This window comes from Megascapheus bottae, chromosome 10, assembly GCF_031878675.1.
Source record: "Megascapheus bottae isolate mThoBot1 chromosome 10, mThoBot2.hap1, whole genome shotgun sequence".
NCBI lineage: Eukaryota > Metazoa > Chordata > Mammalia > Rodentia > Geomyidae > Megascapheus > Megascapheus bottae.
In genome coordinates, this window is record NC_143518.1 from 39,791,884 (window position 1) to 39,819,817 (window position 27,934).

Consider the following 27,934-nt stretch of genomic DNA (forward strand, 5'->3'; position numbering starts at 1 on the left):
CCCCTGTGAGAGTGGCAACTTCAGAGTACACACAGTCATGACCCTGGAACAGCAGGTAATACGACAGCAATGAAAGGGTGCATTGTGCCCTTCCTCTCAAGTACTCTTGGTCAGAAGGGAATGCTGTCTTAAGGGGGGCAGAAATTTGGGGATTCCCAATATTGAAAGTGCTCTTCCCAGTGTTCATACTTAGTCAAGTAAACACTTTCTCTTTGCCAATTTATCATTTTGCTTTTCTTTAGGACATGGTCTGCTATACAGCCCAGACTCTGGTTCGAATCCTTTCTCATGGTGGTTTTAGGAAGATCCTTGGCCAGGAGGGTGATGCTAGCTGTGAGTCCTTCCTGTGGTGTGGATGGGTTTCTTAGGGTACTCTGGTCTGTAGATAGTTGCTTACTCTTCAGACATCTTAGGATCTCCACATGACTGTCTGACATTACCTTCTTTCATTTCTTAGATCTTGCTTCTGAAATATCTACTTGGGATGGAGTGATAGTGACACCTTCAGAAAAGGCTTATGAGAAGCCACCAGAGAAGAAGGAAGGTGAAGAAGAGGAGGAAAATACAGAAGAACCACCTCAAGGGGAGGAAGAGGAAAGCATGGAGACTCAGGAGTGACCTTCCCTTCACATTCTTCTAATTCAGGAAGACTGGAGCCCAACCTGCCTGCTATTGGCTTTATGTGGTGGCTTTTCTATGGGGTAGGGAGATGGCATGAAGGAAAATAAACTGTACAGAAAGATAGGTCATTCCTCTGTTTTGATACTGGCTCAGCAACCAGAAGTCTCCCATTTATGACCCATGCCACTCATCATAATAAAGCAGGTTACCAACATTTCTTAATGTTCTAGAATCCTAATTCCCCCAAACCTCTCAACTAGTACTTTGTTGTTGAAATGTTGTGAACTGTTAAGTGGAATTTTTTTCTAAGAAAAACGATTAAAGTACTTCCTAGTAGGGCTCCTGTTTTTGTGGTGACTTCTTCTCTGTAGTCTTGAGAATTATACAGTCATTTACTATCATCTACACTACTGTCTACATTAAGAAGACATCTCAGCATCTCAGGCTATCTGAATTATATAGACTCCTGGCTTAAGGGATTTGGAGACCATCTACCTTAATTACTGGTAGTCCTGAGATGTGTTTGTAGAAGGCTAATAATAGGTGGGGGTGGGTCACATTTTCCTATGGAAGCTGAGTATTTTTCTATAAACCTTTACTCATTTCAGACATGCTACTAAAGATTTCCTTCAGTTGCCAACAGCCATCTGCAGCTTGTAAAATGGCAGACTAGTCCAAAAGCCTAGTATTCTTGTCTTGGGACAGTATTTTGGTTTTTTTTTTTTTTGCGCTGATACTGGTACTTGAACTCAGGGCTTGCCCTACTTTTTTGGCTCAAGAGCTGGTTCCATACTACTTGAATCACTACTTCAGTTCTAGCTTTCTACTGGTTAACTGGAGATGAGAGTCTCAGACGGCCTGATCCTCAGATCTCATGTTTCCAAGTATCTATGATTATGAGTGCGTACTAGTGCACCACTGGTGCCCAGCCAGAGTATCTTGAAGTACAGCCTCCCGGACCCTTTACACACATCAGTAAACTAGAATACTGTATTTAAGCATTTATTGAATTAAATGGTCCCAGCAATTCTGTATTCAGGCCAGTGCAATCAACAGAAGAAAGTGGACTGATGCTATTCACCTTGACTCTGCCTGTCTCTTCACTGTAAACAAGCAAATCACAAGTAAAGGACATGCTGCCTAAGCCCAAGGAACTAGGCATGTTAACAAAGGCATGGGTTACTATAGTCTGGGTAACTAGGCATGTAAAAAGGTGAATATGTAGCTTTCTTAAAAATGTAAAGATTCATTTTTGGAAGGGAGCAAGAACTAATATAGTCCTTTCAGAGCTTGAGTCCTGCTACACAGGGGGTTCTTAGGATCACTACATAAATAAGTGCTTCAAAAGAAACCACAGAGCTGCCTTTCTGATGTCCCAAGATCAATCGTATTGTTTCCTGGAATCTTCATGTCTTGAAACAAGGCAGCTGGGGAGCAGTACTTGTGCCACTTGGGTCACAGCCCCACCTTCTGTTACTTGCTTGGGGAGCCAGGAGGATACACTCCTGAATCCAGCATTGCCCTCCTGCGCGCAGTTTCCTTGGCCACATTGTGGTTTAGCCGCCTCAGCCGTTCCTACAAGACAGGAAGATTTTGATTCTAATATTTCCTGTGAAAGGCTTTAACATTTAGTCAACCAGCTGCTGAATAGTATGTTGGATCTTGGATTTGGTCTAAGAATGTCATACGTAAATATGTAAAATGATAGCAACTAAATATTGAAAACAAGTTTATCATCACAACCTAGTCCCCGTTTCCCCATATTAAATGAGTGCTTGCCTTGCAAGCACTAAGTCCTAGATTCAAAGAATTGTTTGAGGTAAACAGTGTTGAGTTATAAAGTGTAGCAAAGAATCATTGTTCCTAAGAACTTTCTATTCTAGTGGTCACTAGAATTTGAACTAAGGGCTTCACACTTGCAAGGCTAGCACTCTACTATTTGGGCCACATCTCCAGCCCTGCTTTTTGGATTATTTTGGAGATGTAGCCACCTAGACTTTTCTGCCTAGGCTGGCGCTGAACTGCCATCCTCTCAGTCTCCTGAGAAGCTAGGGTTACAGATGTGAACCATTACCTGGGCATTCTGTAGAATGTTGTTGACCAAGACAACACGGCGTCTGGCATTAAGCAGTTTCTTAACGTAGGGGTCGAGATCCAGGGCCACTTTCTGATCCTCATTGATACGGCACAGTTCTGGGAATGGAAGGTATGGACAGTAAACATGTACTGGTTCATCTTCTGTTCTCAGCAAGAGTAGGCCAGACAAGTACTTGCACCCTCCTGGGCTACAGACACTTTTCCTTCATTCTTTTGTCATCCCTTGAACAGTGTTGGCAGCCCTGATGTTCTGGAAGTGACCGAAACCCAGCCCAGAGGGTGGCAAAATAAAAAGGTCGTGAATGTGATTTAGAGGATTTTTTTGGTATACAGGGAAACTAGCTTACCTGTAGCGAGATTGTCAATTTGTTCCCGGAGCTCTACCTGGCTCTCTCTGCAAAGAAATAAAAAGGCTTAGAATGGTACTAGGTCTGCTGACCTAAGTACTGGGATGGGTGGACCTCAAAGGCCCAGCCTGCAACCTCCATCCATTCTCCCTTCCTTCCTTTACACATTTTGCGTATCTGCGAACTGAGGTTTGAACTCAGGGCCTGGCGCTTATCAGGCATGACAAGCCCTCCACCATCTGAACCCTGTCCCTATTTATTCCTAAGCCTCCTCTAGAACTCATCCGACCTCCGTCTTTTGCGGCCCCGCCCTTACACGGCTAGTTCGCGAGGCCCCGCCCCCAGCCTGCCTTCCCGAGCACCTGACCGCGTGAACGTGGGAGTCAAGCTGTTGCACAGCCGGCCGCAGGAACTCTAGAAGCCCCTCAGCAAAGAGGTCGCGGCCTGTGGGCCCCGCCACTGGGGTCCCTGCCCCGGACACAGTGGTGGATCCAGATCCCGCCATGGCGAATTATTCAGCCGCCGAGAGCCTACCGCGGAGGCCGCCGGGAACTGGACCCGGCTGAGGTGCGCCGCGAGAGGGCGCTCGGGAAGTGAGCGATCCGTACGGCCCCAGGATAGCTGGGAAATGGAGTTTCGCGAGAGCCAGTGGCTAGGGCCCGACGCAGAGCTTCCTGGGAGTTGTAGTTCCTCACAGGCCTTGAACTCAGGGACTGGACGTTTTTGCACAAGGTTGAACCTCTACCACTCGAGACAGCTCCGCTTCGGGCTCTCTGGGGTTAATTAGAGAAGATTCTCACGGACTTTCCTGCTGAGTATATGTAGGATTACAGGCATGAGTCATCAACACCTGGCTCCTCCAAAGAGCCAGTGCTGGGGCTTCAACTGACGGCCCTGGGCTCTGTCCTGAGCTGCTTTTTCCGTTTACCTGGTACTGAGGAATCAAACCCAGGGCATCATGCAAGCTAGGCAGGCAGCCACATTCCTAGCAGTAATACGTAAACAAAAGTCTGCACACCTACACTTCTTCAAAATGAATGAATTTAATAAAATTCTGAATCAGACTAGGACATGAATTTGGAGGGCACTATGAAATAGGCTTGAACTTATATGAAATACTTACAGGGGTAAGAAGTTGGGTGTAGCTTAGTGGTAGGAACACTCAGCATTGGGGAAAAAATGAATGGGATTGGGAAGGCGAGGAGAATGGAGTTTTGTTTATTGAGTAAAAAGTCCCAGTATTGGAAAGAGGAAAAAGCTTTGGATAGTACGTATGTACTTAATGCCACTGAACTAACTGTACATTTAAAGGCAGTAAATTTTGCTGTTTATAGGGACAAATCTTGAATCTCTGATTTTTTTTTTTCCTTCCCTGAGAAGGTTCCTTAGTTTTTTCATGGCCATTCAAAGTACATGTCCTGGCTGGGAGTTTCGTCTATTGGTAGAGCGCTTGCCTAGCATGCACAAAGACCTGGGTTCCATTACTTGGTACCACACACATAAAAAAATGCGGGAAGTGGTGCTGTGATTCAAGTGGTAGAGCTCTAGCCTTGAGAAAACCCAAGGACAAAGCTCAGGCCCTGAACCCAAGCCCAGGATTGGCAAAAAAAAAAAAAAAAAAAAAAAAGTACCTGTCCTTAGGTATTAATGTACTCTTGGCACCTGAAGGACAAATGCTGAAATGCTTCCTGAGGATGGGCAAAAGGGTCCATAGAGATAAAGGGGTATCATAATCTTCAGTAATGGAGGTGGGTTAAATCATTTAATCACCAGAAAATGGTGGCCAGCAGATAGCCCTGAGACCCAGCGATGATCACTTTTAACCCTTGAACATTAAAAAGACATTTCAGTTCTCTCACTAGTGACTGAAGGTAAAACTCCTAAGAGGCTTAGGGCTTATTTTTGGAAGTCAACAAGAAAGGGGTAGCTAGGGCAACTGCAATCTGCTTCACTGTCAGTGCTAGGCAAGAGGAAGCCCAGGGGATAAATGGTGTCATTGCTGAAAGGGATCCAAACTTCTGTGGCCTCTATTAGGGAGAAGAGGCCTAAACTGGGAAGGGGCTTGGAAGTTTATGGGTCAGTGTTTGGACAAGAAACCCAAGTCAAGCTAGTCTTCTCAGCTACATCTTCAAAACAGTTGCCTCTTAGAAAATGTAGAAGCCAGGTACCAGGGGCTCATGCCTGTAATCCTAGTTACAAATGAGGCAGAGATCTAAGGACTGTGATTAGGAAAGTCCACGAGATTCTTAACTCCAGCTAATCATCAAAAAGCTATACCCTAAATGGCAGAGTTCCAGCCTTGGGTGAAAAAGCTGTGACAGTACCCAGGCCGAGTTCAAGCCCCAGGACAGGTAGAATCCCTATCAAGTTGTATATAATAGCTCAGAGACCCTGACTCTCCCAGAGGAGCACAGGGGATTCCCCTAACAGCCATCAGGCCCTCTGGGCTTCTGTTTGGGATGACTTTTTTCCCTCATGATACAGGATACACAGCAAAGGAGAAAGAAAAAGAGCCTAGGATACAGTAGCCATTTCCTTTGCTGAGATCTTCCTCTGATCATGTTAAAGTTCAGGTTGTCCTAACCAAATGCATTCCACCACCCTGCAGTTTATAGTTCTAGGCAGCTCAAAGGTAACTGACATGGTTGGGGGTGGGCTTTTTTCTTAAGCAACATAAGGAAACCAGTGCTGGGGTCCAAGGGCCACCCTGCTTTCGTTTCTTATGAGCTGAAAGTGCTGGCCTATTATTTTCAAGGATGAACCCACCTTTCTGCAAAACTAGCAGACAATAAACTTTTAATTTTCTCTTCTTAACTAAGAAGGACTCTCAACCATACAAGGGATATATATCAAGACATTTTAAAAATGGCTATGATCATATTTCAAGGAAAACTAATAAATGATGAGAAAATCCTGGTTGAATTTGAGAAAACATTATAATTAACCAGAAATACAAGATTCTGTTGAAACTGAAAAGTTGACAATTATGGTTGAACTAAAACTTTCAAGGGAGAGGGTAAAATAAACCCAAGTGGAGAAGCCCAACGTTGGCTTGAAACATAAGTGAGGATAACTGCGTTTCACCATGAGTAGCTCATGGTGGCTCTTGACCCCTCCCAGGAGTTGTCACCACATTCCCATTCCTTTCCCTCTGCCTTATCTGTTAAAACAAATGACCTTTCTCTGTATACTCAGGGTCCAAGACAATCCAAGCCTCTTGGCCAGGATACAAAACCAAAAGGAAAAGCTAAAATTTCCATTTGGGGCTAAAAACTGTGTATGCAACCTAGCACACTCATTACCATCTATGTGATGTCAATGTATCAACTTCAATCAAATCAAAACTGCCAGGATATGGCTCTGTGTCAATGTCCCCAACTGCAGACTGCATTTGTGAGCTTCAGATTTTTCTTAATACTTTGAAGAAACTATTAGTGAGGATGTAGAATAGAATTCTGAGAAACCAAGGCATTAGGGAGGAGCATTGGCTCTTTCTGGGAACACATAGATGAACACAGGAAATGTTAGAATTCCATAGCTTATGACACAAAAGGGAAGGCAGAGGTAGGAAAAGTGTTCTGCCCACAAAGCCAACACATTCATGTTCAAAAAGAATTCTGGAAGAACGAGGAAATAAAACACAAAAATCACACAACCCAAAAATAAATCAAAGAAAAAAAAGTTTCATACAACACGGTATCAAAAAGTAAAAGGAACACACTAAAATGCACAAACTGGTGGCAGGTAAGTCCACAGCCTATTGTGTGATAGGTCCTTCCAGCATCAATCAGGTTTCATCTCCTGTTTCCTCAAAGTGATGACTTCAACAAGTCTCTTGTTGGAGGGTAGGTAGGCAGGCTTCAATCATTGGTTTCTGGATCTGTCTGAGCCATGTAGGCATCCAACTCAGCATCCAGATGTCCTTTAGTTTTTGACATGTAGGCATCCAATTGGTTGTCCAGCTGCTCCTTGGTCAATACAGGGCGAGTGAGGGCTCCTCTCCCTCGTCCACGGCCTCGGCCTCGGCCTCCAAAGCCCCCTCTTCCCCGACCTACCATACCCCGACCTGGCCCAAGGGGGAAAAAAAAAAAGAGATAAAAAGACAAGCGTTACAAGTAGGTTTAATGGGTGCTACATTAAATGCCCCTTAGAGCAATGGGGCCTAGCTGAGAAAGGCTGAAGGGTAGGGCAAAGAGAAGTCTGGAAAAACAAGAAGCACATTGGGCAGAAAGCAACACACGGAAAGCACACATAATGAATCCCTTATCACATGCTCTTGGCTACATGCTATTTGAACATTTTTATTTTTGAGACAAGGTTCCCATTTCCCATATGAAGCCTAGACAACCCTGGTGCCCCTCCCTCTGCCTCCCAAGGGCTTGATTACTGGCCTGCACCACCATGCCCAGCAATTGTTTTCCTATTCCAAAAAAGTAAAACAACTGACAGATAACTTAGAAAATATTAGCCTGCCTTAAGACAAAGAAATTAAAGTGTTTATACAAAAGTTTGAGACCCATTACAACTCACAAGTCACATTATAGAGAATAGTCCCACTTAGTAAGCAGGTAGGCAGTAAAGAAGGGCAGTTTTCAAATTAAGCTTTAATGGAGCCCCTCACCTCTCCTTAAAGAGTCTAATGAACTGTTTCCATATGTCTGAAAATGGAGGAATTATTTCTGGCAGGAACAATGTGGGCAGATAGGAGAAATAAGTGACTAGTCCTAGTCCCTCTATCTCTGACTCTAGGCCTCAGGGCACTTGTGGTCATCTGACAGGTAGTTTCAATTCATTTAGCAGAATATACTGTTTTCTGAAAAGCTCTTTTAGTCATTCCCACCCTGTGATGTCACTTTCAGAAATTAAGTTCAGATAATTTGGAAACATTCTTTTTTCACCCTGGAATCCAAGCTAGCTTGCACTTTAATCAATAAGCCCGATATCAAATATCTTTTCCTAACATACTATTCCTAGGCTACTTCAGTGTTGTAGAAGATCCAGCCCACACACTTTTCAAAGGATCAAAGTAAATCTCCTCAGGTACTCTTTACAACAGGATCTCCCTCAGCCTGAACTCCCTGTTGGGAGTTTCTCCTTGCACTGTAAGTCAGAAAGCTCCCAGGAGATTTGGCATTATCACCACCATTAAAGTCTTTTCTAACTTGGGTCATGAAGTCACAAGGCAAATATCAAGGCCTTAGAGGTAAGATTATCAGTAACAGCCAGCTGGTTCACCGATAATACCACCTTATTTGCTACCTTGATCAAAAAAACTATCTTTGGGTCCCCAAAGAAATTTTATGTTGTTTACATGGTTTCAGAGCCAGTATTCAAGGTTCCTCTCCCGAGTCTCCAACTCTGTGGGACACTGGGGTTGAACCCACAGTCTCATACATGGTTAAGCATACAGTCTATCTCTAAGCTGTATCCCTAGTCTCTTAACAGTTTTTAATGCTAGTTCATCTTTATACAATTCCCTCTTCTCTATCCTTTGCTCTTTTTATAGTGCTGGGATCAAACCAGGGCTTTGCACACTCATGATCAGTGCTTTACTACTAAGCTACATCCCTAGCCCCTATCTTCTTAAACTAGGTGTGTGGTGTAATAGAGCAAGACGGAAAAAAGGAAAATCTTAACTGAACATTTTGTTATTTTAACAAGACAATTATATTCCTACTAAGAGCTTGGAAGAAGGCCACCTAAATCAGCCTCTATATATGCACTTGACTGATTCTCAGAAAAATCATGAGACCTTTTATACTACACCAGGATGTGGATTTAGGAAATAAGCCAGTTTTGAAAAACAAAACAAGACAAACAAAGAAGCCTGTCTGTGACTTGAAGCTGTGCAGAAAGGTGGCTCTAAGTTGTTAAGGGAGGAAAATAAGGGGGAGCTACTCTCTGAAGTTGGTAGCTGACTAACCTCTACCACCGATTCCGCCACGACCCATAGCTCCACGCCCTAGGCCCCCTCTCCCAGGACCTCCACGACCTCGGACACCACCTCTTCTTAAGCCCATTCGGGGAGCTACGGCTCGTCCACCTCGGAGCAGGTTTTGACCTTGGAGAGGAGGCATACAATGTATATGCAGGTAAATCCAAGAGAGACAAAGTAGACTCTAACCAAAGGAAGGCGGTGAGGGTTAAATGAGAGTAATTAGTTCAGTTAATTTTCAGTCTGGGTGGGGCAAGCTGCGCACTGAGTGTGAATAGATTAAGCTGCTCTTTATGTAATAATTCTGAACACAAGTCTTTGAAAGAATCAGGGATTTAACCAAGTACATACATTTAATAAGTAACTGAATAACCAGATGTCTATCATTATTGGTAGACATTTAAAAAAATGTCCAACATTCTCGTAGAAGACAAAAACTACAGAAGGAACAGTATAACAGTGCCCCAAAATTAAGACATAGTAAGTGCTACAGTGAACTTGTCCTCTCTTCCAGATGTAACAGCATTTTATTAGCGCTGAAGAGAGAGTTAACTAATTATGATATAGGCCACAAGACATCCCTTCCTTTCTTCTTTTTTTGTTTTGGTGCTGAGGATTTAACCCAGGGCCTCACACAAGCTAAATATGTATTTCTTAACACAACTTTCTAGAACTTGAATGTGCTCTGATTCAAGCAGCAGCAGGGTGTTTTAAAATGAAATGGAGATGACATGAATTACCCATTATGCCTTTACCATTGCACATTATCAGAAATGATATTGATAACACATGCAGCACTACTAAAATGTGATTTCAAGTTATTAATTACAGTAATACAAATTCAAGATTAAAGATGCTAAACAAATATGTCCATAAGCAGCCCAAGAGAAAAAGGAAGGGGATAGGGCCTAACGATTATCCAGTACATGTAAACACTAACCTCGGAGCGACATCCCGCCCCTAATCAGGGTTCTGGTGGCACGTCCCCCGCGTAGTCCTCCTCTTGGCAAGCCTCTCTGGATTATGGGCAGGCCTCGTCCTCCAATTGCTCCTCTGGCCAACGTCCCTATGGGTCGGCCTAAACGTGCCTGGATGTTACTCTTACCCAGGCGCTGCTTTAAGCTCTTCTGGAAGAAAGGGTGTTGGAGGATTGAGATCAAAAAAGCAATTCAAAGGATGTGGCAATTCAAAGTGCAGAGAAAAAGAAGCAAATGAAATGCCTGTAGAGGGAAATAAAGCTATTTTGAGTATCCTAAGGATCCCAAACCACAAGCCTTTATTTCAGAACATGGTATAAAAACAAAACTCTGATCCAGATCAGACTCTTAGAAGCATCAGTATGAGCCCATGAAATTAGCAGTACCAAAGATTACCTTACTAATTTGGCTACGGAAGTCATACACTGCCAGTTAAAAAACTTGCTGTTTTGAACCATAGGCTGACAATGATATGACTTAATTCATACCTGCCCAAGGACTACCACTGTCTTCAAAGGCTTACTCAAACACCATAGGAAGATCATCACACTCTGGGCAAAATTTAAATTACAAATTCATTTGAATTCTTGTGACTTAAAGAAGCCAGTGTGTTCCATTTTTCGAGTTAGCTATCTCCAGACGGTCCAGTTTTTACCTTAATGTAAATAAACACAAAAAAGTCAAACTTCCTTTCCTTATATTTCTTAAAAATCCATAATTCCATGCCTACCCTTGAAACAGCATCCTTAATCCAGTACAATCACCTTTAATACAAAATAAACATAACTACGCTAGGGCTGGGGATGTGGCTCAAGTGGCAGAGCCTAACCCTGATTTTACCTAGTACTGAACAAACAAAACAGAACAAAAACCAACCAATCAACCCAAACCCCCAAACATATAGTTCAAAATGTATTTTTATAAGGAGCCAGTCAAACTTATGTTATGAGTTAAGATGGGTGAGCTATAAGCACAAAGGGCCACATATAAGAACAAAGAAAAGGGGCCAGGAGTTTGGCCTAGTGGTTAAAGTGCTTGCCTAGCATGCATGAAGACCCAGGTTCGATTCCTTGGTACCACATACATAGAAAAAAGCCAGAAGTGGTGCTGAGGCTCAAGTGGTAGAGCTCTAGCCTTGAGAAAGTCCAAGGACAGTGCTCAGGCCCTGAGCTCAAGCCCAGGACTGGGGAAAAAAAAAAAAAAAAAGAAACATACAGAGAGCCGCCTTAACACTTGAACAAGGCTGTAGTAGACAGGCCTGTTTTTTCATAAAGTCATCAATTAATAATTGTGTCCTTAGCACCCACAAGTGGATCACTAATAACAGATTATATAAATACATACATATACACAAATTGTGAATCTGTGTACAGATATTTCTTCACCCATTACAGCCCTCAAAAGATGCAATGAGGCATTAGCTTCCTAGCACAAGATCACAAATTCCTTCTAATCATATAGGAAAGGCTCTGAACATTATAAACCTCACATAGGCAGGCAAACCAACCATACAGGCCTGTTGTTACTCATCCAATTAGCAGTTTTTCCTTTGTGGTGCCATGAATTAAATCCATGTCCTCATGCATGCTAGGCAAGCGCTTTACCACTAGGCTACATCACCCAGGCCCAGCACACACTTTTGAGGTCCTGAAGTTCCTCTATTCCTAGTTTTTCCTTTCTTTTGAGCTCTATGATTTAAGAAAGAAGTGTGGAGTGCTGAGTTCTCCCATCTCCACCTTTCTTTACTACTATTACTGACCGATAGGACCCTTAAAAACATGTCACCTGGAGCCGTGAGTTTGGCATAGTGGTAAGAGTGCTTGCCTAGCATGCATAGAGACTGGGGCTGGGGATTCAATTCCTAGGCACCACATTCATAGGGGGAGGGGGGGAAAAGCCAGGAGTGCTGTGTGTCTCAAGTGGTAGAGCTCTAGCCTTGAGAAAGCCCAAGGACAGTGCTCAGGCCCAAAGTCCTAGGACTGGCAAAAAATTAAAAAAAGGACATCAACTGTGTTAATAGAGCTTTTATTCTGCCTGTGCTACATAGATAAGGTAGCCACTAGCAGTTTGTTTTGGCGGGGGGAGGAGTGGGTGGTTTTGAGACTGGAACCTAGTGCCTTGAATATGCTAGGCAGGCGCTCTATCACTGGGCTATATTCCGGCCCCAATCTACCTTTTGAGGGTCTAGGGGCTAAAACTTAGGGTCTGGGTGTTGTCCTTGAGCTTTTGTGCTCAAGGCTGTTGCTCTACCACTTGAGTTATAGCTCTAGTTCTAGTTTTTGGTAATTAATTGGAGATAAAGAGCCTCACTGACTTTCCTGCCTTGGCTTTTAATCACAATCCTAGCTCAGAATAGCTAGGATTACAGGCATGAGCCACTGGCACCTGGCTTTCTATAACTTTTTTGAGGCAAGAGTTTCACTGTATTTCCCAGATGGCTTCAAATTCACTATGCAGTCTTGGCTGGCATCAAATCTAATCCTTCTAACTTAAGTCTCAGTCTCCCAAGTGCTGGGATTACTGGCATGTACCACCATGCCTAGCCTAAAAATAACTTAAAAAAAAATATATAGCTTTTTCACCATCAGCTACTAGGCAATGCTGTTCCTGAGGCTGCTTTTTTTTTTTGGTCAGTTGTAGGGTTTAAACTCTGGGCCTGGGCGCTGCCCCTGAGGTCTTCAGCTCAAGGCTAGTGTTCTACTTGAGCCATAATGCCACTTACAGTTTTCTGGTTAACTGGAGGTAAGAGTTTCACAGCCTTTCGTGCAGGGCTGGCTTTGAACCATGATCCTCAGATCTCAGCCTCCTGAGTAGTAGCTAGGATTACAGGCATGAGCCACTGGCACATGGTTCCCAAGGTTACTTTCTATACAACACATACTTATAAGCTTCTTATAAAATCCTTTGGCATAATCTTTCAGACTTTTAACAATTTTCATTAACTCTTGGACTCTTGGAAAATGGTGTTGCCTCTTGCCTGCTGCTTTTCTGAACCAGGAATAAATCCAATCACTCCAAGGCTTAAGGTAGCTGAAGCAGAAAGCCTTGTTTATTTTTGGTCAGTGAGTCCAATTAAGTGTGAGGGTGGTTATATTTAACTACTGAAATTTACGCACAGCCATGCAGTGCTATCAGTTAAAAGTTCTTACAGTTGCATGGCATCGCCCTCTAGACACCCAGCCACAACTTGGACATATCCTTCCACAGCAACTGTCCGGACTTGCATATAAAGTCTATGAATAATAAAGAGCAGGTTTAATTTCTGGTCTCAATAGGAGTTATCTCTTACTGGAAATTTGAAAGAAATCCTAGAGTACTTTTACTCTACTAAACCAATAAAACTTTAGGTGTTCTGAATCATTGTACTCTTTTAAGTATCAAAGCCTTTGGCAAGTCATTTAGACTCTCCAAGTTTGTAAGTTATTTAATAGAGCATGGGATATTTTAAAGATTATCTCTCTTCTTTTTTAAAAAAATGGTGGTACTGGGGATCAAATCCAGTGCCTTATGTTTGTTAGCAAGTGCTTTTCTATGGAGTATATCTCTAACCCAAATAGTTTCTTTGCAGAGAAAAAAGTTTATCCTTCTTTAATGGTAAAGGACAAGAAAACAAGACATTAATATTCATTGTTAACACAAACAAGCCACACAGATGGCTAAGAGAAAGATAATAAAAGTTACTTATTGGTATCTGCTAAAAAGGAAATTCTCTGATTTTTTTTCCCCGTCTTTTAGAGAAAGTTCAGCCTTTAACTGAGCTACCTTGTAATCATCCATCGAGTCCTGACAGCCCTGGAGGACTGCCTGACAGAGACCACCAGCTGCAGCAGGGCATTAAGACTCCTTCTCTCACCTGTTTAAGTTTTAATGCTGCCTGGACAGAGGGTCTATTCTCCATCTGCTGGGCCAGTCTTCTGTTTCTGGCACTGGCTAGTTGCTGTTGTTGCTGCATCGAAGCCCGAATATTCACTGGCATCGGCTGTTTGTTCTTCATCATATTAGTAAAGCTTCAAGGTCGAACAAAATGGATGTTTAAATAAAAGCTTTATTACAAAACATTTATTGGCATTTTCATGGCTTGCTAGACCAGGAGCTCCAGATCCCACGAACTTTTAAGTAAAGTGGTACATTTAGATTAGAGCTGATGTGGGTTAAAGACTCCTCTGTTTCCACAAACTTGCAAGAATCAGAAACTTAGAAATGCAGCTAAGTGCAGCACAGTCAAGTGATAACAAGGGCTTAGGTAACAGCTCTCAGAGAGGTGGAAAGTATGGAAAACACGCAATAAGCAGCTATGATGACAAGAGACAGAAGATGGAGTTTCAAAGACAAACGAAGAAAGCCTAGACCTTATGGGACTCAAGGGTTCATTCTAAGGACAAATATGAGGAAGAACTAGAGCACCTTCAAAGTCCAAGGAAACAAAACACCCACATAAATTATAGGAGTGTGGTATATTTTAGAATATATGTGCCACTTGGTATCGTGAATAGTGTATATATCCAGAAAGAAACATATATGCTTTGGAAAAACAAAGAATCAGACAGTAGACATTTGAGTGTTCCAACATTAACTTGATAAAAACCACTAAACAAAGGCAATGAATGAAGCTCTCAGAAGTAGAAACTGTCTTTAAATACCTCAAGTTTTCTTAGTCTCAAATGATCACCTTTCTGAGCACTTCTGAGAGAATTAGGTTAGTCCAATCATTTCAGAGTCTGTGAAAGCATTCCGCTATTATACCTGTCATGATTAAGTTAATGGAGTGAAAGAGAAGAACACTTAGCTGTTAAAAGAATAAAAAACAACCAAAAAAAAAGCAGAATGGAAAGAAAGTGAAATGAAGCAAAGCCAAGTGCCTCTTACAAGGCCCAGGAATACCATTCAGGACCTTTGGACATTTTCATGGCTTGCTACCTGCCTCTTACAGGCCAGACAACATTGCTGGTCTTGGACTGGGCAGCAAGCCTTCTGCAGCCAGGGTATACCATGCCACCATGCTGCACCACCCCTGTATCATTGTAAAAAATAAAAAACAAAACACTTGAAGAAAAGAGAGGGCGTGAGGAGTCTTTTTAAAATACATCCCACCAGGCAAATATTTCAGACAGCTTAACATAAAAATCTATTGATAAGGGGTTTAGAAACAACTGCCCAATTTGTTTTGTGTACCACATAGATGCAACTAAGAACAGAAGTCTGTAGCCTTCTGTTGGTATTTAGCTTACAACTGGTGCACTGGACCCCAGGACCAATTTAGGTAATGTTTTCTTAGGTAGGAGCTGAAGTTGCTGTTGGCTGCCTCACCGCTCATTTAGAGACATCTTGGTGGTGCTTTTTAGCACAACTTTCGGCGCTGACTGTGCAGCCATCTTCAAATCTCGAGAATCTGTAAAGGACAACAGGCAGACCGGTAAGTCGGAATGGCCATTTAACTTCTACAAGGGACAAGGCCCAAACCAACAATGAATGAGAAGATCTGTATCACTGACGACTCAAGATCATATCAAAATCATTTCAAGTGCTTATGTTTGTGTTGGTAGCCTCTAATCTTCAAGGCTGCCGGGCGCAGTGGCCCACACCTGTAATCCTAGCTACTCAGGAGGCTGATATCTGAGGATCAAGGTTCAAAGCCAGCCTGGGCACAAAAGGACCTGAGACTCGTATCTCCAGCTAACCTCTAGAAAACGGATAGTGGGGCTTGGCTCAAGCGTGGGGCGGCAGCCTTGAGCTGAAGAGCTCAGGGACAGTGCCCAGGCCCAGAGTTCAAGCCCCATGACCACCCCCAAAACAAAACAAAACAAAAAAAACCCTTCAAGGCCACAGGACAAGATACCATTCTGCCAAAACCCGGGCGCCAGGGGTTTATGTATGTAATCCCATCAGACTTGGGAAGATCACAAGTTCGAGACCAGCCTGGGCAATTCAGCAAGACCCAGTCTCACAGTTTAAAAGAAAGAAAGAAAAAACAAGGTTAGCTAACGGGATGTTAGCTCAGGGGCAAGAGCTCTAGGAGCCCTGGCTCCAATTTCCGTATGAGGGGGAGGGGGAAAGGAAGGGGGGAGGAAATGTAACCCTAGAGTGGCCGCCGACTCCTGCAATCCTCTTTTGTAAGTCTCCCTACCACCCTCCAAGCGCTGTCAATATTCCCAACTTCGCTCAATGGCAGAACAACTTCCCTACGTGTCCGTCCCCAGCTCGGACCTCCAACGATTCCGCCCGAGGTGTCCGGACCGGCCGGGCTCAGGGGCTCCGCCCCCTCCCGGGCCTCCACGCCGCCGCGTCCGCGTCCGCGTCCGCGCCCCTCACCGCCCACGCCGCGCTCCCAGACCTCACCACCGAAACTCACCGAAGGAAACGGACGCCAGCGCTGCTCCCGGGGCTGCCACCACGGCTGCGGCAGGCGGGCCGGGGGACCGGCCGAACCTGGGTGGGCGCGGCGGAGGGGCTCGGGATCACGTTCGTGGGCGGTTAAAGGCGCAAGAAGTAGGCTTCGAGGTGGTTCGTTGTGGGATGGAGCCCTAGACGCCCGAATCGCCCGCTCGCCCGGCCTGGCCTTTCCTGACTTCGCCTGCCACCACCGCCACCAACTCCTGCTCTGTATCCAAAACAAAATGGCCGCCACGCCCAGTGCGAAGTGGGACCGGCTAAAATGGCGTCGGCGTCCTGACGTCAGACGTCGGGTGCGCGCGCAGGCAGGGGCGGGTCGAATGCGTGCTACGCCTGCGCAGCAGTAGGAGGTGGAGCCTTCCGAGCTGCGCTCTGCTCCACCCATGGGGGAGTGGGTAGTGTCTCTCTTCTAGGTTGGTGTTGACTCACTTTCTGGTAAGAACGAACTGCCTGCTACTGGCAAGGGTACTAGGGGATCTGGATTGCGGAAAACAGCTTCCGTTCAGAATGAAAGCAGTGTTCATATCCCCTAAGCACCAGATCATGTCCGCGATGTGCCTAGGACTCTTCCTGATTCCCGGGCCTGGGTGATTTCTTCCCGCTCTGTCATCTTTATTTGACTGACTGTGAGTTGTGAGTGGCATAAATGCCCTGACCATGGTCCCGGAGACTAGTTTGGGCGCACACCTCTAGCAGATTCTCCACCAGCCACCTCTGCCATCTGTACATTCCTGTTTACTTCGTAGGTATCCTCCCCTTGACTTGATACCCTTTAATCCTTTACAGAGAACCGTCGACTCTATCCCTGCTCCCTCTTCCATATATTCTCTCCTCACCTGCCACTCACGTGGATTTCGATGCCTATCTAAAAAGAGATTTTCTCCCCCTCCCCTTTTTCTTTTTTTAGATAGGTTCTCACTATGTAGCCCAGGCCTGGGATACATGGGATTCTCCTGCATCAGTCTCCAGAGTGCGAGAATTACAGGTGGGTTTCACCATGCCTGGATACCAAGGGATTTTTTTTTTTTAATGGCAAGCTATACAATAAAATACAGCCAGGTGCTAGTGGCTTATGTTTGCAATCCTAGGAACTGAGTAAGCTGTGATCCAAGGATTCTGGTTTGAGGACAGCCAGAGCAGGAAAGTCCTTGAGATTCATCTTCCTTTAATCAGCAAAAAGCCAGATGAGGAGCTGAGACCCAACTGTTAGAGCACCAGCCTTGAGCAAAAAAGCTAAGGGACAGCAGCCTGGCCCTGAGTTCAAGCTCTAGTATTGGCACAAAACTTTAAAAGTGCCCAGATATATCCCTGGGTGATACATCTTCAACCTTTCTTCTGCATTAGGCACTGTAGTGTTTTTTCATTTTTCTTCTGGCATTTACGTATGTATGGTCCCAGGGTGGGATGGAGGGATGATTTTAGTGATCCTGCACCCTTGCTGGACTTTACTCAGTAAGAGTAATGATTACATTTATTTGTTCACTACCACATCTCCAGGTCCTGTATAACATATAGCACATGATAGGGCCTTCGTAATGATTGAAGGTTGAAAAGACATTCTTCTGGTTTTATAATTGTTTACACCTCTTACACTTCCAGATGGAACCTTGGACAATACATTTCTAGACATTGTGCATTCCTCAAATAGTAGATACACATGAACTTGCTTCAGAATAGGGGGAGCTAGAAGTAAGCAACCTCCACTTCTCTACCCTCTTCCAGACCCCAGAGGAGACAGACATTGATGGCTGGTGAGAGAGAAGCCTTTAATGAAATGAGTTGCAGGCTTAGACTGCTACTCATGCGCCCTTGTGTATGGTTGGGAGGGACAAAGATAGTAGTGTGAGGAGACATAGGAGGAGTGAGGGGTAACAGGCAGAACTGCCAGGGTCGTGGGGAAGGGCGCTGCCCACTAGGACTGTGAGCTCAGCTGTTCTCCCAGAAGAAGTTGTTACAAGCCACGGTGAGAGCAGCCACCAGCACCACATACTCCTGGAAGTCCACCTCCCCATCTCCATTCTCATCTAGTTCCTTCATCACCTTGTCCACAGCATCAGCATCCTTCTGTACCTGAGGAGGGAGGGGCGGGAGAGGAGGAGGAAGTGAATCAGGTGGGTAAGGAAAGTAGAAATGGAGATAGCAAGAAAGAGGACAGAATCTAAGTATGGGAGCCTTCTGCAGCCTTCCTCAAAACTGGTGGGCTCCTGTTGTCTACAAAATCAACTCTTAACCTGTCCTGAGTTAATAGCAGCTACTGTAAGTTTGTCCACCATGTGACACTCACTGAAAGTCTTAGAGACATTGTTTAGTATTGTTTTTGTCTGCTTCAATTTTCTGGGGCTTGAACTCAAGGTTTGGGTGCTAACCCTGAGATTTGTGCTCAAAGCTAGCACTCTATTACTTGAGCCACACTCCACTTTAACTTTTTGGTGGTTATTTGGAGATGAGCATCTCAAACATTTTCCTGTCCTGGCTAGCTTTGAACCTTGAACCTTGAATCTCGGGTTCCTGAGTAGCTAGGATTACAAGTGTAAAGCTACAAGTTCCAGGGCTTGTTCAATTCTAATACAAATAATATATGTTTCTTTGACTTTCATTCCAGAGAAGAAACAAAGTGCTGGTGGTTAAATAAATGTGTCCCCAAGTCACACAGCCAGAAAGTAGCTAGATCAGAATTTAAATAAAGTCTAATAAGCTTCCAAGTTGCCCTTTCTACAGTCTATAGAAGCTTCTTACTGGGTTCCCCTGATAGCATTTGCAGTCTATTTTTCTGCATTCTCAAAATGACAATGTGGGGTAGTTCTACCTTATTTCTTCCATGGTTTTGTATAAGCTATTACCCTCTAAAATGTCTTAAATTACTCTATAGTCTTCTGATGCAAACCCATGAATCAGCTGGGTTTTCTTCCAAAAACCCATCTTATTTGAGTCAGGCTATTGATGTACCAGGGCCTTTTCTGGCACCTCTGTTAAAACTCTGTGTATTTCCTGGAGTTTACGTTTAACTTCCAAAGACTCAGTCTTCTTTCTTCTACACTAAGTCCTATTAACTAACAAATCTGTACAGGGCCTAACATTTAACCAGCAATTAATAAACAAGGGCATTTAGACTTTGTTTGGGAGAAGTGGGGGAGCCTGGAAGAACATAGTGAGAAGTTTGGAGAGGAGGGTAATGGCAGGGCTCAACCCCCTCCACCCTGAGCCCCCATCCTGTGCTCACATCCAGGAAGCCGGAGAGCTCTGTTTGCAGCAATTCCTTCAGCTCCTTCTTGCTCAGCTTGTACTTGTCCCCTTCCTTGCCCGAGTGGGCGTGGAACACGTTGATGAGGGTCTCCATTGCAGTCTCCAGCTCAGAGCCCATTGTGGCAGTGTACCTACCCATACCCCACCATTACAAATGAGCTGGGAACCAAGCCCAGGGGGTCTGAGGTATAGATGAGGGGGAGCTCTCACTCCTGGTCCTGGTGTCACAGCTCAAATAGTTATGAGACCATTGCCACATGGTGCTTTATCTTTCACTGATTTTTTTTTTTTTACAGTGCGGGTGAGAACCCAGCTTGGTAAACCCAGTCCTGTCCTTAACCCCAACCAGGGAGAGTCAGGCTGGGTCTGAAGAGGGAGCAGCAGAAGCTGGGCTGGCTCCAGTGGAGGTCTGCAGTGGCTTCTGGCTGCCTGGGAATAGACTGAGGAGGGTGGGGCAGGCAAGGACAGTCACAGGACCAGGCAGGCTTCTTCTGACACTATTTTTACCCTGGGCCTTGCAAGGGTTAGCACAGCTAAGCTTTGCTGTTGTTGGTGGTAGGTTAGGGTCTTTGCCTTGACTCTGTCTATTCCAGTAAGGAGTTAGTCTCTCTCTAAAGTTTCTCTGAGGGCCTCTTGATCCTTCAGATTCCTTTTCTTTTCAACATGTCATTTTGGCTTCTCTGATTTATGTCTCCAGTGAGAGTCCTCCTCTGCAAAATTATCCCTTCCAGCAGGTGGGTGGTAGGAAGGGAGGGAGACAGGAGTGTCTGTGCACTTTTTTTTTTTTTTTTTTTTTTTTTTTTTAGAAACAAAGCTCCCAGGAAAAGGGAGGGAGAGAAAATCTGTAAGCCTTGTCTTAGTGGCTGCCCACTCCTCTCTCTGGGCTACCTGGTCTATGTGGGGACTACAGGGATAGTATGAGCAGGAACACAGGCTGGCATGTAGGAGATAAAGTGCTGAAAGCCATGAGGTCCTTTGAGTTCAAGGGGCTGGGAGAAAGAGGATGAATGGAAGAGTCTGTTGAGAAGACACTGCCAAGCCAGGGGGCCTCTGTCCTTTGGCCCTGGGACAGTTAGGCCCTCCCTAGTCCCAGGGGGCAGCTCAGATGTCCCAGATCAGATATCCCTATCCTTCCCCAAGTTTGGGGGGCTGGACAATGGGTCCTGATCAGATGACATACCAGCTTTTCAATGGGGCCCTTGTGAGTGTCACCTGAACTCCGGACATGAGAAGCGGTTGTCACAGAGACATAGGGGAGACGGAACCCAAGCTGGGCTGATTGAAGGGATAAGGGGGTGATTGAGGGAGGGATGCTGGTGGCTCAGTTACCAGCCCCATCCAGGAGGGGTACCTGGAGGTTGTCCAGAGCCCTCCAGCAGCCTCGGGTTTTGTGTGGGGGCAGTTCTGGGAAGACCTGGAGGCACTGGGAAAACAAAGAGGAAAGAATTGGGGGAGAGAAGGGAATGTCTGAGCTGAGAGAGAAAGGAGGTAGAGTTGCAAGGGTGCACAGTGCCTTAGACTCCCTCTTTTTGATATCATATTGCCTGTGATCTGCCACCCCCCAGACTTCCCTGGGACATGAGTCTTGGCAAGGCTGGGTAGAGATGGCAGAGCCTGAGGTTGGGGGCAGGAGTGGGGAGAGGGAAGGGGCCAGAATAGCTGTTCCACTCCTATTCTTACCCCACAGGACAATATCCCTTCCCTAACTCCTGGGAGATGGCGGGGGTGGGGGGGTGGTCACTGTCTCTCTGTATGACCGTCCAGTGGCCTGGAATCCAGTTGGCAGGTTCATTTACCTTTCCTTACCAGTATCCAAACTCTCCCCCCAGATACTAAACTATTCTTATCCTAACTCCTGCCAGACCCTCAGAGCCACACCAATGCCATTACCCCCAGGTTTTGAGGCCCCTTGGAAGTCCCCTCTTCCCCAGGCTGGCCAGGTCAGGGATTCTGACCAGGTAGGCCAGGGTACTCACGGTAAGGCTTGGGCCTGAGGTGGAAGCAGCTTCTGGATAGACAAACAGGCAGGATGTAACTGTGGCTCCTGGAACTACGCAGAGAGACCTGACTTTAGCAGTCCTTCCCCCTTGCTCCCCCCCTCACCCGGCTCCACCCCTACACAGACAGACACCGGGTGGTGGGGCAAGGGGCCAGGAGTGGACACAGGCGCCCTCTGTCTCCTGGGCTGGAACAGGCCTCCCTGTGTCTCTTCCTGGCCTTGGTTACTGCCCCCTCCTGCTGGGCACCAGTGGCAGAGGAAGGAGGTGGGAGGAGAGGTCCTGGGTGGAACACAGAGATGCCCTGAAGCAGACTGTGCTCCCTGAGCAGGGGAGTGGGAGAACCAGGCTCAGGGACTCAGCCTGGGGCTTCTCTTTCTGAGTAACTTAGTCTTAGGAGTCTCCCTGAGGATTCCTGTCTGAGAACTCAGGAGGAATTTCAATCTGGGGGTTCTTCTATAGGGTATGCGTTAGCCTTTCCTCCTCCACCTTCTTACTCAGTTTGCTACCTTAGACCCTCAGCAAAAACACAATTGCCTTTCCCTGAAATCAGGCCACACAGGCTTTTACCTGAAAACAAGTGACGCAGGTAACTGCAATCTCAGATGGCAGCCCCTCCTCAACATGCAATTTCTCTCTCCCTTGTTTGTGAAGCTACAACTGTAAATGGTAACCCCATTCCACAATACAGTTCCCAAAATCATGTTCTCTATAAACCTAGCCCTATATGATTGTGTTTATAGCTCCACCCAGCTGCTGCTACCTAGCTGCAACATAGCTTGTCAGGTACTGATACTAAAAACTCTGTTTCCTTTGTATGTGACCATGTGCCAGTCCTGAGCGTGAGCTCAGGGCCTGAGCACTGTCCCTGGATTTTTTCTCAAGGATAGGGCTCTACCACTTGAGCCACAGCACCACTTCTGGCTTTTTGCTATATATGTGGTACCGAGGAATTGAACCCAGATCTTCGTGCATGCTAGGCAAGCACTCTACCACTAGGCCAAACTCCCGGCCCCCCACTGATTTTCTTAAGGAAGCCTTTAAGTTCGGTATAAGCCTAGATTCCCTTCTGTTGATGGGACCTCAGCATGAGGTCCTCAGAAGATCTTGGTTTGTGGGGTTCTTTAGTTTCTTTATGTGGTTTCCCAATGGAACTCTGCTGCGCTCTCTCCGATGTTTTATTTTTCAATTTGTAGTTGTCCTCCTCCCGATAGTTCTCCTCTAATAGTTATTGATTAGCTGTGGGGGTGGGGAGGGGCAGTAGCCTCCACTTCCAGCGGCCAGGATTCTTGTGGAGCAGAGCCTGTCCTGGGAGCCTCGTGGGGGCGCTGGACAGCTGACTCCAGCCCTGCAGTCAGGGCCCAGAGGCGGGATTGGGCGGCTCCAATCTTCAGAATTCCACGGGTGCAATTGGACACCTCAGCCAGGGAGTGGCTGTCCCCTCTCTCCAGCTCTTATAAACTTCAGCCCTCAGGCTCCTGCTCGCTGAACCCCATCGTCTTGCCCTGGTGAGTTGTACCCTACAACCCTGGGGCTGTGAGTGCCAGACGACCCGGGGATTCTTTTTTCCACTCTCTGTCCCCAAGCCTCCCTCCACCCCCCAGGGCCCGTTCTGTAACGATTCAGGAAGTGACTTTGGGAGAGAAAGTGATGGCCCTCTTAGAGTTGTGTAGTGGGGTGTGCGTGTGCGTGTGTTGGGAATAATGAAAAGTGTGAGAGTGCGTGTCTCCTTCCTGCAGGCCCCCTCTCCCGAAGAGCTGTGAGTGCCAAACCAATCCCCTTGTGGGCTTGGGGAATCACTGGAGTGCCGTCCTAGGATGGTGTCACCAAGAGACAGGAGTGGGGAGGATCCGGGGGACTCAGGCTTGGCACTCTGCTCAGCTGCGCAAGGGGAGAGAGTAGGGTGAGGAAGCAGAGAAGACACATCTGTCCAGATTGAGCCAGCCCTGACCCCTGGGCCTTTGCCAATCCGGGGCTGGTTTTCTGGGAACATCCGCCAGCAGCATGTGGGCAGGCCGACTGCGGGGGTGGAGACCCAGGTCCCAAGATAAACAAGTTTGGGAGGCAAACAGTATTCTGACCCTTTGAGGCTGGCAAAGACCTCATGAAAATGTCCATTGAGACAAGAACTTGGGCTGCCAGGATCAGAGGAGATACCCCCACCACCACCCCCTGAAAACCTCCTCCTAGGTCAAGGGGTCACCACAGAGGCATCCCTGAGACAGACTCCTGCCCTAAGACAGGACCCTCTGACTGTAGAACTCAGGGGAAAAAAAAGTGATTTCAGGAACTGAATTGAGATACTATTGCCTGGTCCCCAGCTCAAGCTCAACACCTATCCCCTCCCTCTTCCTCACAGTGCCCCCTCCAGACAGAGGCCTGACACGACAGCACCAGCCTGGAGCTCTTGGCTATCTGCACCCTGGGAATACCTAATTCTCCTTCTGCTTCTTCCTATCCTGTAGGTCAGCTCTTGAGGACACTGGCTCCCGCCTCAGGGTGCTAATGGCGGCTGAGCCATTGACTGAGCTGGAGACAGCCATTGAGACAGTGGTCACCACCTTCTTCACCTTTGCAGGGCGTGAAGGCCGGAAGGGCAGCCTCAGCATCAATGAGTTTAAGGACCTGGCCACCCAACAACTACCTCACCTGCTTAAGGTTGATGAAGTCTCTGGGGCTGAGATTTTATGATACAGAGGTTTTGGGGTTCCATACCTGTGGTGAGATTGCTGAGTCCAGATGGGCTGCCAAGGAAGGATGGGAGGGCTGGACACCCGTGGGTCACACCTATATTTGTACCTGTGATTGTAGCTCCTGGGGAGGCTGAGATCTGAGGATCGTGTTTTCACGTCAGATGTGACCTTTTTTTTTTTTTTTTTTGTGGGTCATGGGGCTTGAACTTGGCCTGGGCACTGTCTCTGAGCTCTTCAGCTCAAGGCTACCACTCTACCCTTGAACCAAGCCCCACTTCCCGTTTTCTAGAGGTGAATTGGAGTCCTAGGTCCTTTTGTGCCCAGGCTGGCTTTGAACCTTGATCCTCAGATCTCAGCTTCCTGAGTAGTGAGGATTACAGGCAAGAGCCACTGCTCCTGGCTTCATCTGAGACACTCTTATCTCCAATTATCCTGCAAAAAGCAAGAACTGGGATGTGGTTCAAATGGTAGAATGCTAGCCTTGAGCAGGAAAAAAAAAAAGTCAAAAGATAGTACAAGGCTCTGAGTTCAAGCACACCCCTCCAAAAAAAACTGGGGTCCCTGAAATATTAAAAAAGAAGTAAGCTGGGCTTGGTGGCACGCCTGTAATCCTAGCTACTCAAGAGGCTGAGATCTGAGAATTGTGGTTCAAAGCCAGCCTGGGCACTACAAAGCCAAGAGACTCTTATCTCCAATTAATCACTTGAAAACGGGAAGTAGGGCTGTGGCTCTGGGGTAGGGTGGTAGCCTTAAGCTGAAGAGCTCAGGGACAGCACCCAGGCCGAGTTCAAGCCCCATGACCCTTCCTACACCCCCCCCCCAAAAAAAAGTCAGTGAAGCTGATGGAAGCAGGGTGAAATGGAGGTGGGATGGGAAAGCAATTATTATTATTGCTAGTCCTGGGCACTGTCTCTGAGCTTCTTTTGATTTATGTGGGACCAAGGACTCGAACCCAGTGCTTCATGCATGCTAAGCAAGCATTCTGCTACCACTAAGCCACAACAATGTTATTTATTTATTTTTGCCAGTGCTGGCGCTTGAACTCGGGATCTAGACACTGTCCTTGGGCTTTCTCAGAGCTCGTGTCCTACCACTTGAGCCACAATACCACTTCTGTCTTTTTCTGTGAATGAAGTACCTAGGAATTGAACTCAGAGCTTTGTGCATACTAAGCAAGCACTCTACCACTAGGCTACCCTCCCAGCCCACCACCCTCACCCCCCTCCTTTTATTTTTGCCAGTCCTGGGCTTGAGCTCAGGGCCTGAGCACTGTCCTTGGACTTTTTCAAGGCTAGAGCTCTACCACTTGAGCCACAGCATCATTTCCAGCTTTTTTCTATATATGTGGTACTGAGGAATCAAACCTGGGTCTTTGTGTATGCTAGGCAAGCACTCTACCACTCCTGGTCCCCAGCCCCAATCTTCTGACTTGTAATTTTCATATTCCATCTCATCCTTCTTTTTTCATTTCTCTTCTTCTTTAGCTTATTCTAAGATTCTTCATTAGAATTATTTCCTCAGGGGCTGGGAGTGTGGCCTAGTGGTAGAGCCCTTGCCTAGCATGCTTGAAGCTCTGGGTTCGATTCCTTGGTATCACATACACAGAAAAAGCTGGAAGTGATGCTGTGGCTCAAATGGTAGAGCTCTAACCTTATAAAAGCTCAAGGACAGTGCCCAGGCCTTGAGTTCAAGCCCCAAGACTGGAAAAATAAAATAAAATAAAGAATTATTCCCTCAACTCCCTTGATCCTGTCCCTGTGTCCTGATTGGCAGAATCCCAATCCTAGTGAAATCCAACATTTCACTTATATTAATGTACTGGTTAGATTCATCATCTAAGCCTGGCACTTGGATGACTGAATATGTCTAGGAAAGATTTGCAGCCATGTGGACTTTCTCACTTTTAAATCATAGCCACAAATTCCAAAGGGATCCTTGACATTGCCGGGCAATTCTGCTGTATTTCCCTGTTGACTCATTTACCAGCTCTTTCAGTGACCAATTCACAGCTTCTCTCTTTCTTTCACATCCTCCCTGTCACTGAGAATTAATCACTGAGCAAATATGGGTAACCAGGAAACATCTAAGTACTTCCACTACCCCCAACTGCACTACCTAATCAGCACATTCTCTGCCTTCCTTCCTGTTCCCAATGATCTAGCTCTGCTTCTGAAGCCTGCCCCTCCACTGCTGCCTAGTAGATGCCAGCCACTGCCTAGTTAAAGAACTCTCCTAACATCATTCCTTCTCTTTCTTGAATTGTTGGTTGTCTTTTACAGTCATTCCTGTTAGTTTCAAACATACTTTAGTATTCCTTTTTTTTTTTTGTGCCAGTACTGGAGCTTGAAGTCAGGACCTACTCAGCCACCCCCTCCCGGTTTTTTTTGTTTTTTTTTTAATAAGGGCATATTTAATACCAGAGGCTGGGTGATGTGGTACATACCTGTAATCTTAGCTACTTAGGGAGCTAAAGCAGGAGGATCCAGGCCTGAAGCTGTGCCCTGACTAAAGGCATGAGACCTTATCTGAAAAAAAACTAAATGAAAAAGTCAAAAGCCAGAAGTGGTGCTGTGGCTCAAGTGGTTGAATGGCAGGCAGCCTTGAGTAAAAGAAGCTCAGGGACAGTACCCAGGCTCTGAGTTCAAGCCCTAGGACTGGTAAAAAAATAAAAAATAAAATAAAAATATATTAGGTTTTCTTTTCTTTCTTTTTCTTTTTCTTTTTTTTTGGTGGGTCATAAACTTGGCCTGGGCACTGTCCCTAAGCTCTTCAGCTCAAGGCTACCGCCCTACCCTTGAGCTAAGTCCCGCTTCCCATTTTCTAGAGTTTAATTGGAGATAAGAGTCTCAAGTCCTTTTGTGCCCAGGCTAGCTTTGAACCTCAATCCCAGATCTCAGCCTCCTGAATAGCTAGGATTACAGGCATGAACCACTGTGTCTAGCTCTGTTTTCTCTCTCTGTGTGTGTGTGTGTGTGTGTGTGTGTGTGTGTGCATGTGTGTGTGTTGGTCCTCTTAGAGCTTGAACTCAGGGCCTTGAGCTTTCAGTTGGCTTTTCCAGTTAAGGCTAGTGTTCTATTCTACCACTTGAGCCACACCTCTACTTTTTTTTTCTGGTTAATTGGAGATAAAAGTCTCTCATATTTGTCTGCCTTGGCTGGCTTCAAACCTTAGTCCTCCTATCTCAGCATCTTGAGTAACTAGGATTACAGGTGTGAGCCACCAGCACCCAGCTATATTCTCAACTTTAGGTCAGGTGGGGAGAGGGGGCAGGTGCTGGTGTTCTCTGAGGGAAGCAGTTGCTAATAATTCACCCCCCCCATTGTAAGAGCCTCCATTTCGAGTGCATCCCTTTTGCATCTCTGCAGGATGTGGGTTCCCTGGATGAGAAGATGAAGAGCTTGGATGTGAATCAAGACTCCGAGCTCAAGTTCAATGAGTATTGGAGATTGATTGGAGAGCTGGCCAAGGAAATCAGGAAGGAGAAGGCCTTGGAGATCCGGAAGAAGTAAAGGCTGCTGGCTTGGATGGGGGTGGGCAGGGTCAGATAGCACCTCTTTCCCCACAAATAAAACATTCTCCCTGAAACACAATTGTTTCTTATTCACATCCCACTTGATTTCTTCTCTTGAGATCA

At 46.0% G+C, this 27,934-nt stretch overlaps 5 protein-coding genes across 11 annotated transcripts in view; 2 read left to right on the forward strand and 3 right to left on the reverse strand.

Annotated features, from left to right (window-relative positions):
- Ilf2 (interleukin enhancer binding factor 2) overlaps positions 1 to 702 on the forward strand; it is a 10,006-nt gene extending 9,304 nt beyond the window's left edge. The window contains exons 12-14 of the mRNA XM_090340955.1: positions 1 to 55; positions 243 to 333; positions 458 to 702. The exon at positions 1 to 55 is cut by the window's left edge and continues 60 nt beyond it. Of these exons, the coding sequence (XP_090197081.1) occupies positions 1 to 55; positions 243 to 333; positions 458 to 618 (307 nt within the window). The 3' untranslated portion in view covers positions 619 to 702. The remainder of the gene's footprint in view (positions 56 to 242; positions 334 to 457) is intronic.
- Positions 703 to 1,615: 913 nt separating this feature from the next.
- On the reverse strand, positions 1,616 to 3,633 carry Snapin (SNAP associated protein). The gene is made up of 4 exons (XM_090339863.1): positions 3,428 to 3,633; positions 3,066 to 3,112; positions 2,696 to 2,814; positions 1,616 to 2,196 (listed from the first exon to the last, which is right to left on the reverse strand). Exons 1-4 carry the CDS (start codon positions 3,568 to 3,570, stop codon positions 2,095 to 2,097), a joined length of 411 nt encoding a protein of 136 aa, XP_090195989.1. The 5' UTR covers positions 3,571 to 3,633; the 3' UTR covers positions 1,616 to 2,094.
- A 2,349-nt stretch (positions 3,634 to 5,982) lies between these two features.
- Chtop (chromatin target of PRMT1) lies at positions 5,983 to 16,611 on the reverse strand. Of its 3 annotated transcripts, XM_090340959.1 has the most exons (7): positions 16,327 to 16,611; positions 15,285 to 15,366; positions 13,831 to 13,984; positions 13,127 to 13,210; positions 9,941 to 10,127; positions 8,989 to 9,126; positions 5,983 to 7,131 (listed from the first exon to the last, which is right to left on the reverse strand). In XM_090340959.1, exons 2-7 carry the CDS (start codon positions 15,347 to 15,349, stop codon positions 6,926 to 6,928), a joined length of 834 nt encoding a protein of 277 aa, XP_090197085.1. In that variant the 5' UTR covers positions 15,350 to 15,366; positions 16,327 to 16,611; the 3' UTR covers positions 5,983 to 6,925. The 3 variants fall into 3 exon arrangements, with proteins under 3 accessions (XP_090197085.1, XP_090197084.1, XP_090197083.1); XM_090340958.1 differs by lacking the exon at positions 13,127 to 13,210 and having other exon boundaries at positions 9,941 to 10,124; XM_090340957.1 differs by lacking the exon at positions 13,127 to 13,210.
- A 107-nt stretch (positions 16,612 to 16,718) lies between these two features.
- Positions 16,719 to 27,890, forward strand: S100a13 (S100 calcium binding protein A13). Of its 4 annotated transcripts, XM_090340961.1 has the most exons (5): positions 16,719 to 16,802; positions 17,275 to 17,352; positions 19,907 to 20,017; positions 24,073 to 24,265; positions 27,666 to 27,890. In XM_090340961.1, exons 4-5 carry the CDS (start codon positions 24,113 to 24,115, stop codon positions 27,807 to 27,809), a joined length of 297 nt encoding a protein of 98 aa, XP_090197087.1. In that variant the 5' UTR covers positions 16,719 to 16,802; positions 17,275 to 17,352; positions 19,907 to 20,017; positions 24,073 to 24,112; the 3' UTR covers positions 27,810 to 27,890. The 4 variants fall into 4 exon arrangements, with proteins under 4 accessions (XP_090197087.1, XP_090197088.1, XP_090197090.1 ...); XM_090340962.1 differs by lacking the exon at positions 19,907 to 20,017; XM_090340964.1 differs by lacking the exon at positions 19,907 to 20,017 and having other exon boundaries at positions 24,186 to 24,265.
- On the reverse strand, positions 18,115 to 21,702 carry S100a1 (S100 calcium binding protein A1). Of its 2 annotated transcripts, XM_090340966.1 has the most exons (4): positions 21,587 to 21,660; positions 20,962 to 21,033; positions 19,588 to 19,741; positions 18,115 to 18,437 (listed from the first exon to the last, which is right to left on the reverse strand). In XM_090340966.1, exons 3-4 carry the CDS (start codon positions 19,726 to 19,728, stop codon positions 18,294 to 18,296), a joined length of 285 nt encoding a protein of 94 aa, XP_090197092.1. In that variant the 5' UTR covers positions 19,729 to 19,741; positions 20,962 to 21,033; positions 21,587 to 21,660; the 3' UTR covers positions 18,115 to 18,293. The 2 variants fall into 2 exon arrangements, with proteins under 2 accessions (XP_090197092.1, XP_090197091.1); XM_090340965.1 differs by lacking the exon at positions 20,962 to 21,033 and having other exon boundaries at positions 21,587 to 21,702.
- Positions 27,891 to 27,934: the final 44 nt, after the last annotated feature.

Excerpts from the sequence above, each read along its gene's own strand:
- S100a13 (XM_090340961.1), top strand. The coding sequence starts at position 24,113 with ATGGCGGCTGAGCCATTGACTGAGCTGGAGACAGCCATTGAGACAGTG. Across the intron at positions 24,266-27,665 it reads AACTACCTCACCTGCTTAAG|GATGTGGGTTCCCTGGATGA; the intron begins GTTGATGAAGTC and ends GCATCTCTGCAG.
- Chtop (XM_090340959.1), bottom strand. The coding sequence starts at position 15,349 with ATGGCTGCACAGTCAGCGCCGAAAGTTGTGCTAAAAAGCACCACCAAG. Across the intron at positions 13,211-13,830 it reads CAGCATTAAAACTTAAACAG|ACTTTATATGCAAGTCCGGA; the intron begins GTGAGAGAAGGA and ends TATTATTCATAG. Across the intron at positions 7,132-8,988 it reads TGGCGGAATCGGTGGTAGAG|GTCGGGGTATGGTAGGTCGG; the intron begins GTTAGTCAGCTA and ends CCCTTGGGCCAG.
- S100a1 (XM_090340965.1), bottom strand. The coding sequence starts at position 19,728 with ATGGGCTCTGAGCTGGAGACTGCAATGGAGACCCTCATCAACGTGTTC. Across the intron at positions 18,438-19,587 it reads AGCTCTCCGGCTTCCTGGAT|GTACAGAAGGATGCTGATGC; the intron begins GTGAGCACAGGA and ends CTCCCTCCTCAG.
- Snapin (XM_090339863.1), bottom strand. The coding sequence starts at position 3,570 with ATGGCGGGATCTGGATCCACCACTGTGTCCGGGGCAGGGACCCCAGTG. Across the intron at positions 2,815-3,065 it reads AATTGACAATCTCGCTACAG|AACTGTGCCGTATCAATGAG; the intron begins GTAAGCTAGTTT and ends TTCCATTCCCAG. Across the intron at positions 2,197-2,695 it reads ACATTCTACAGAATGCCCAG|GAACGGCTGAGGCGGCTAAA; the intron begins GTAATGGTTCAC and ends CCTGTCTTGTAG.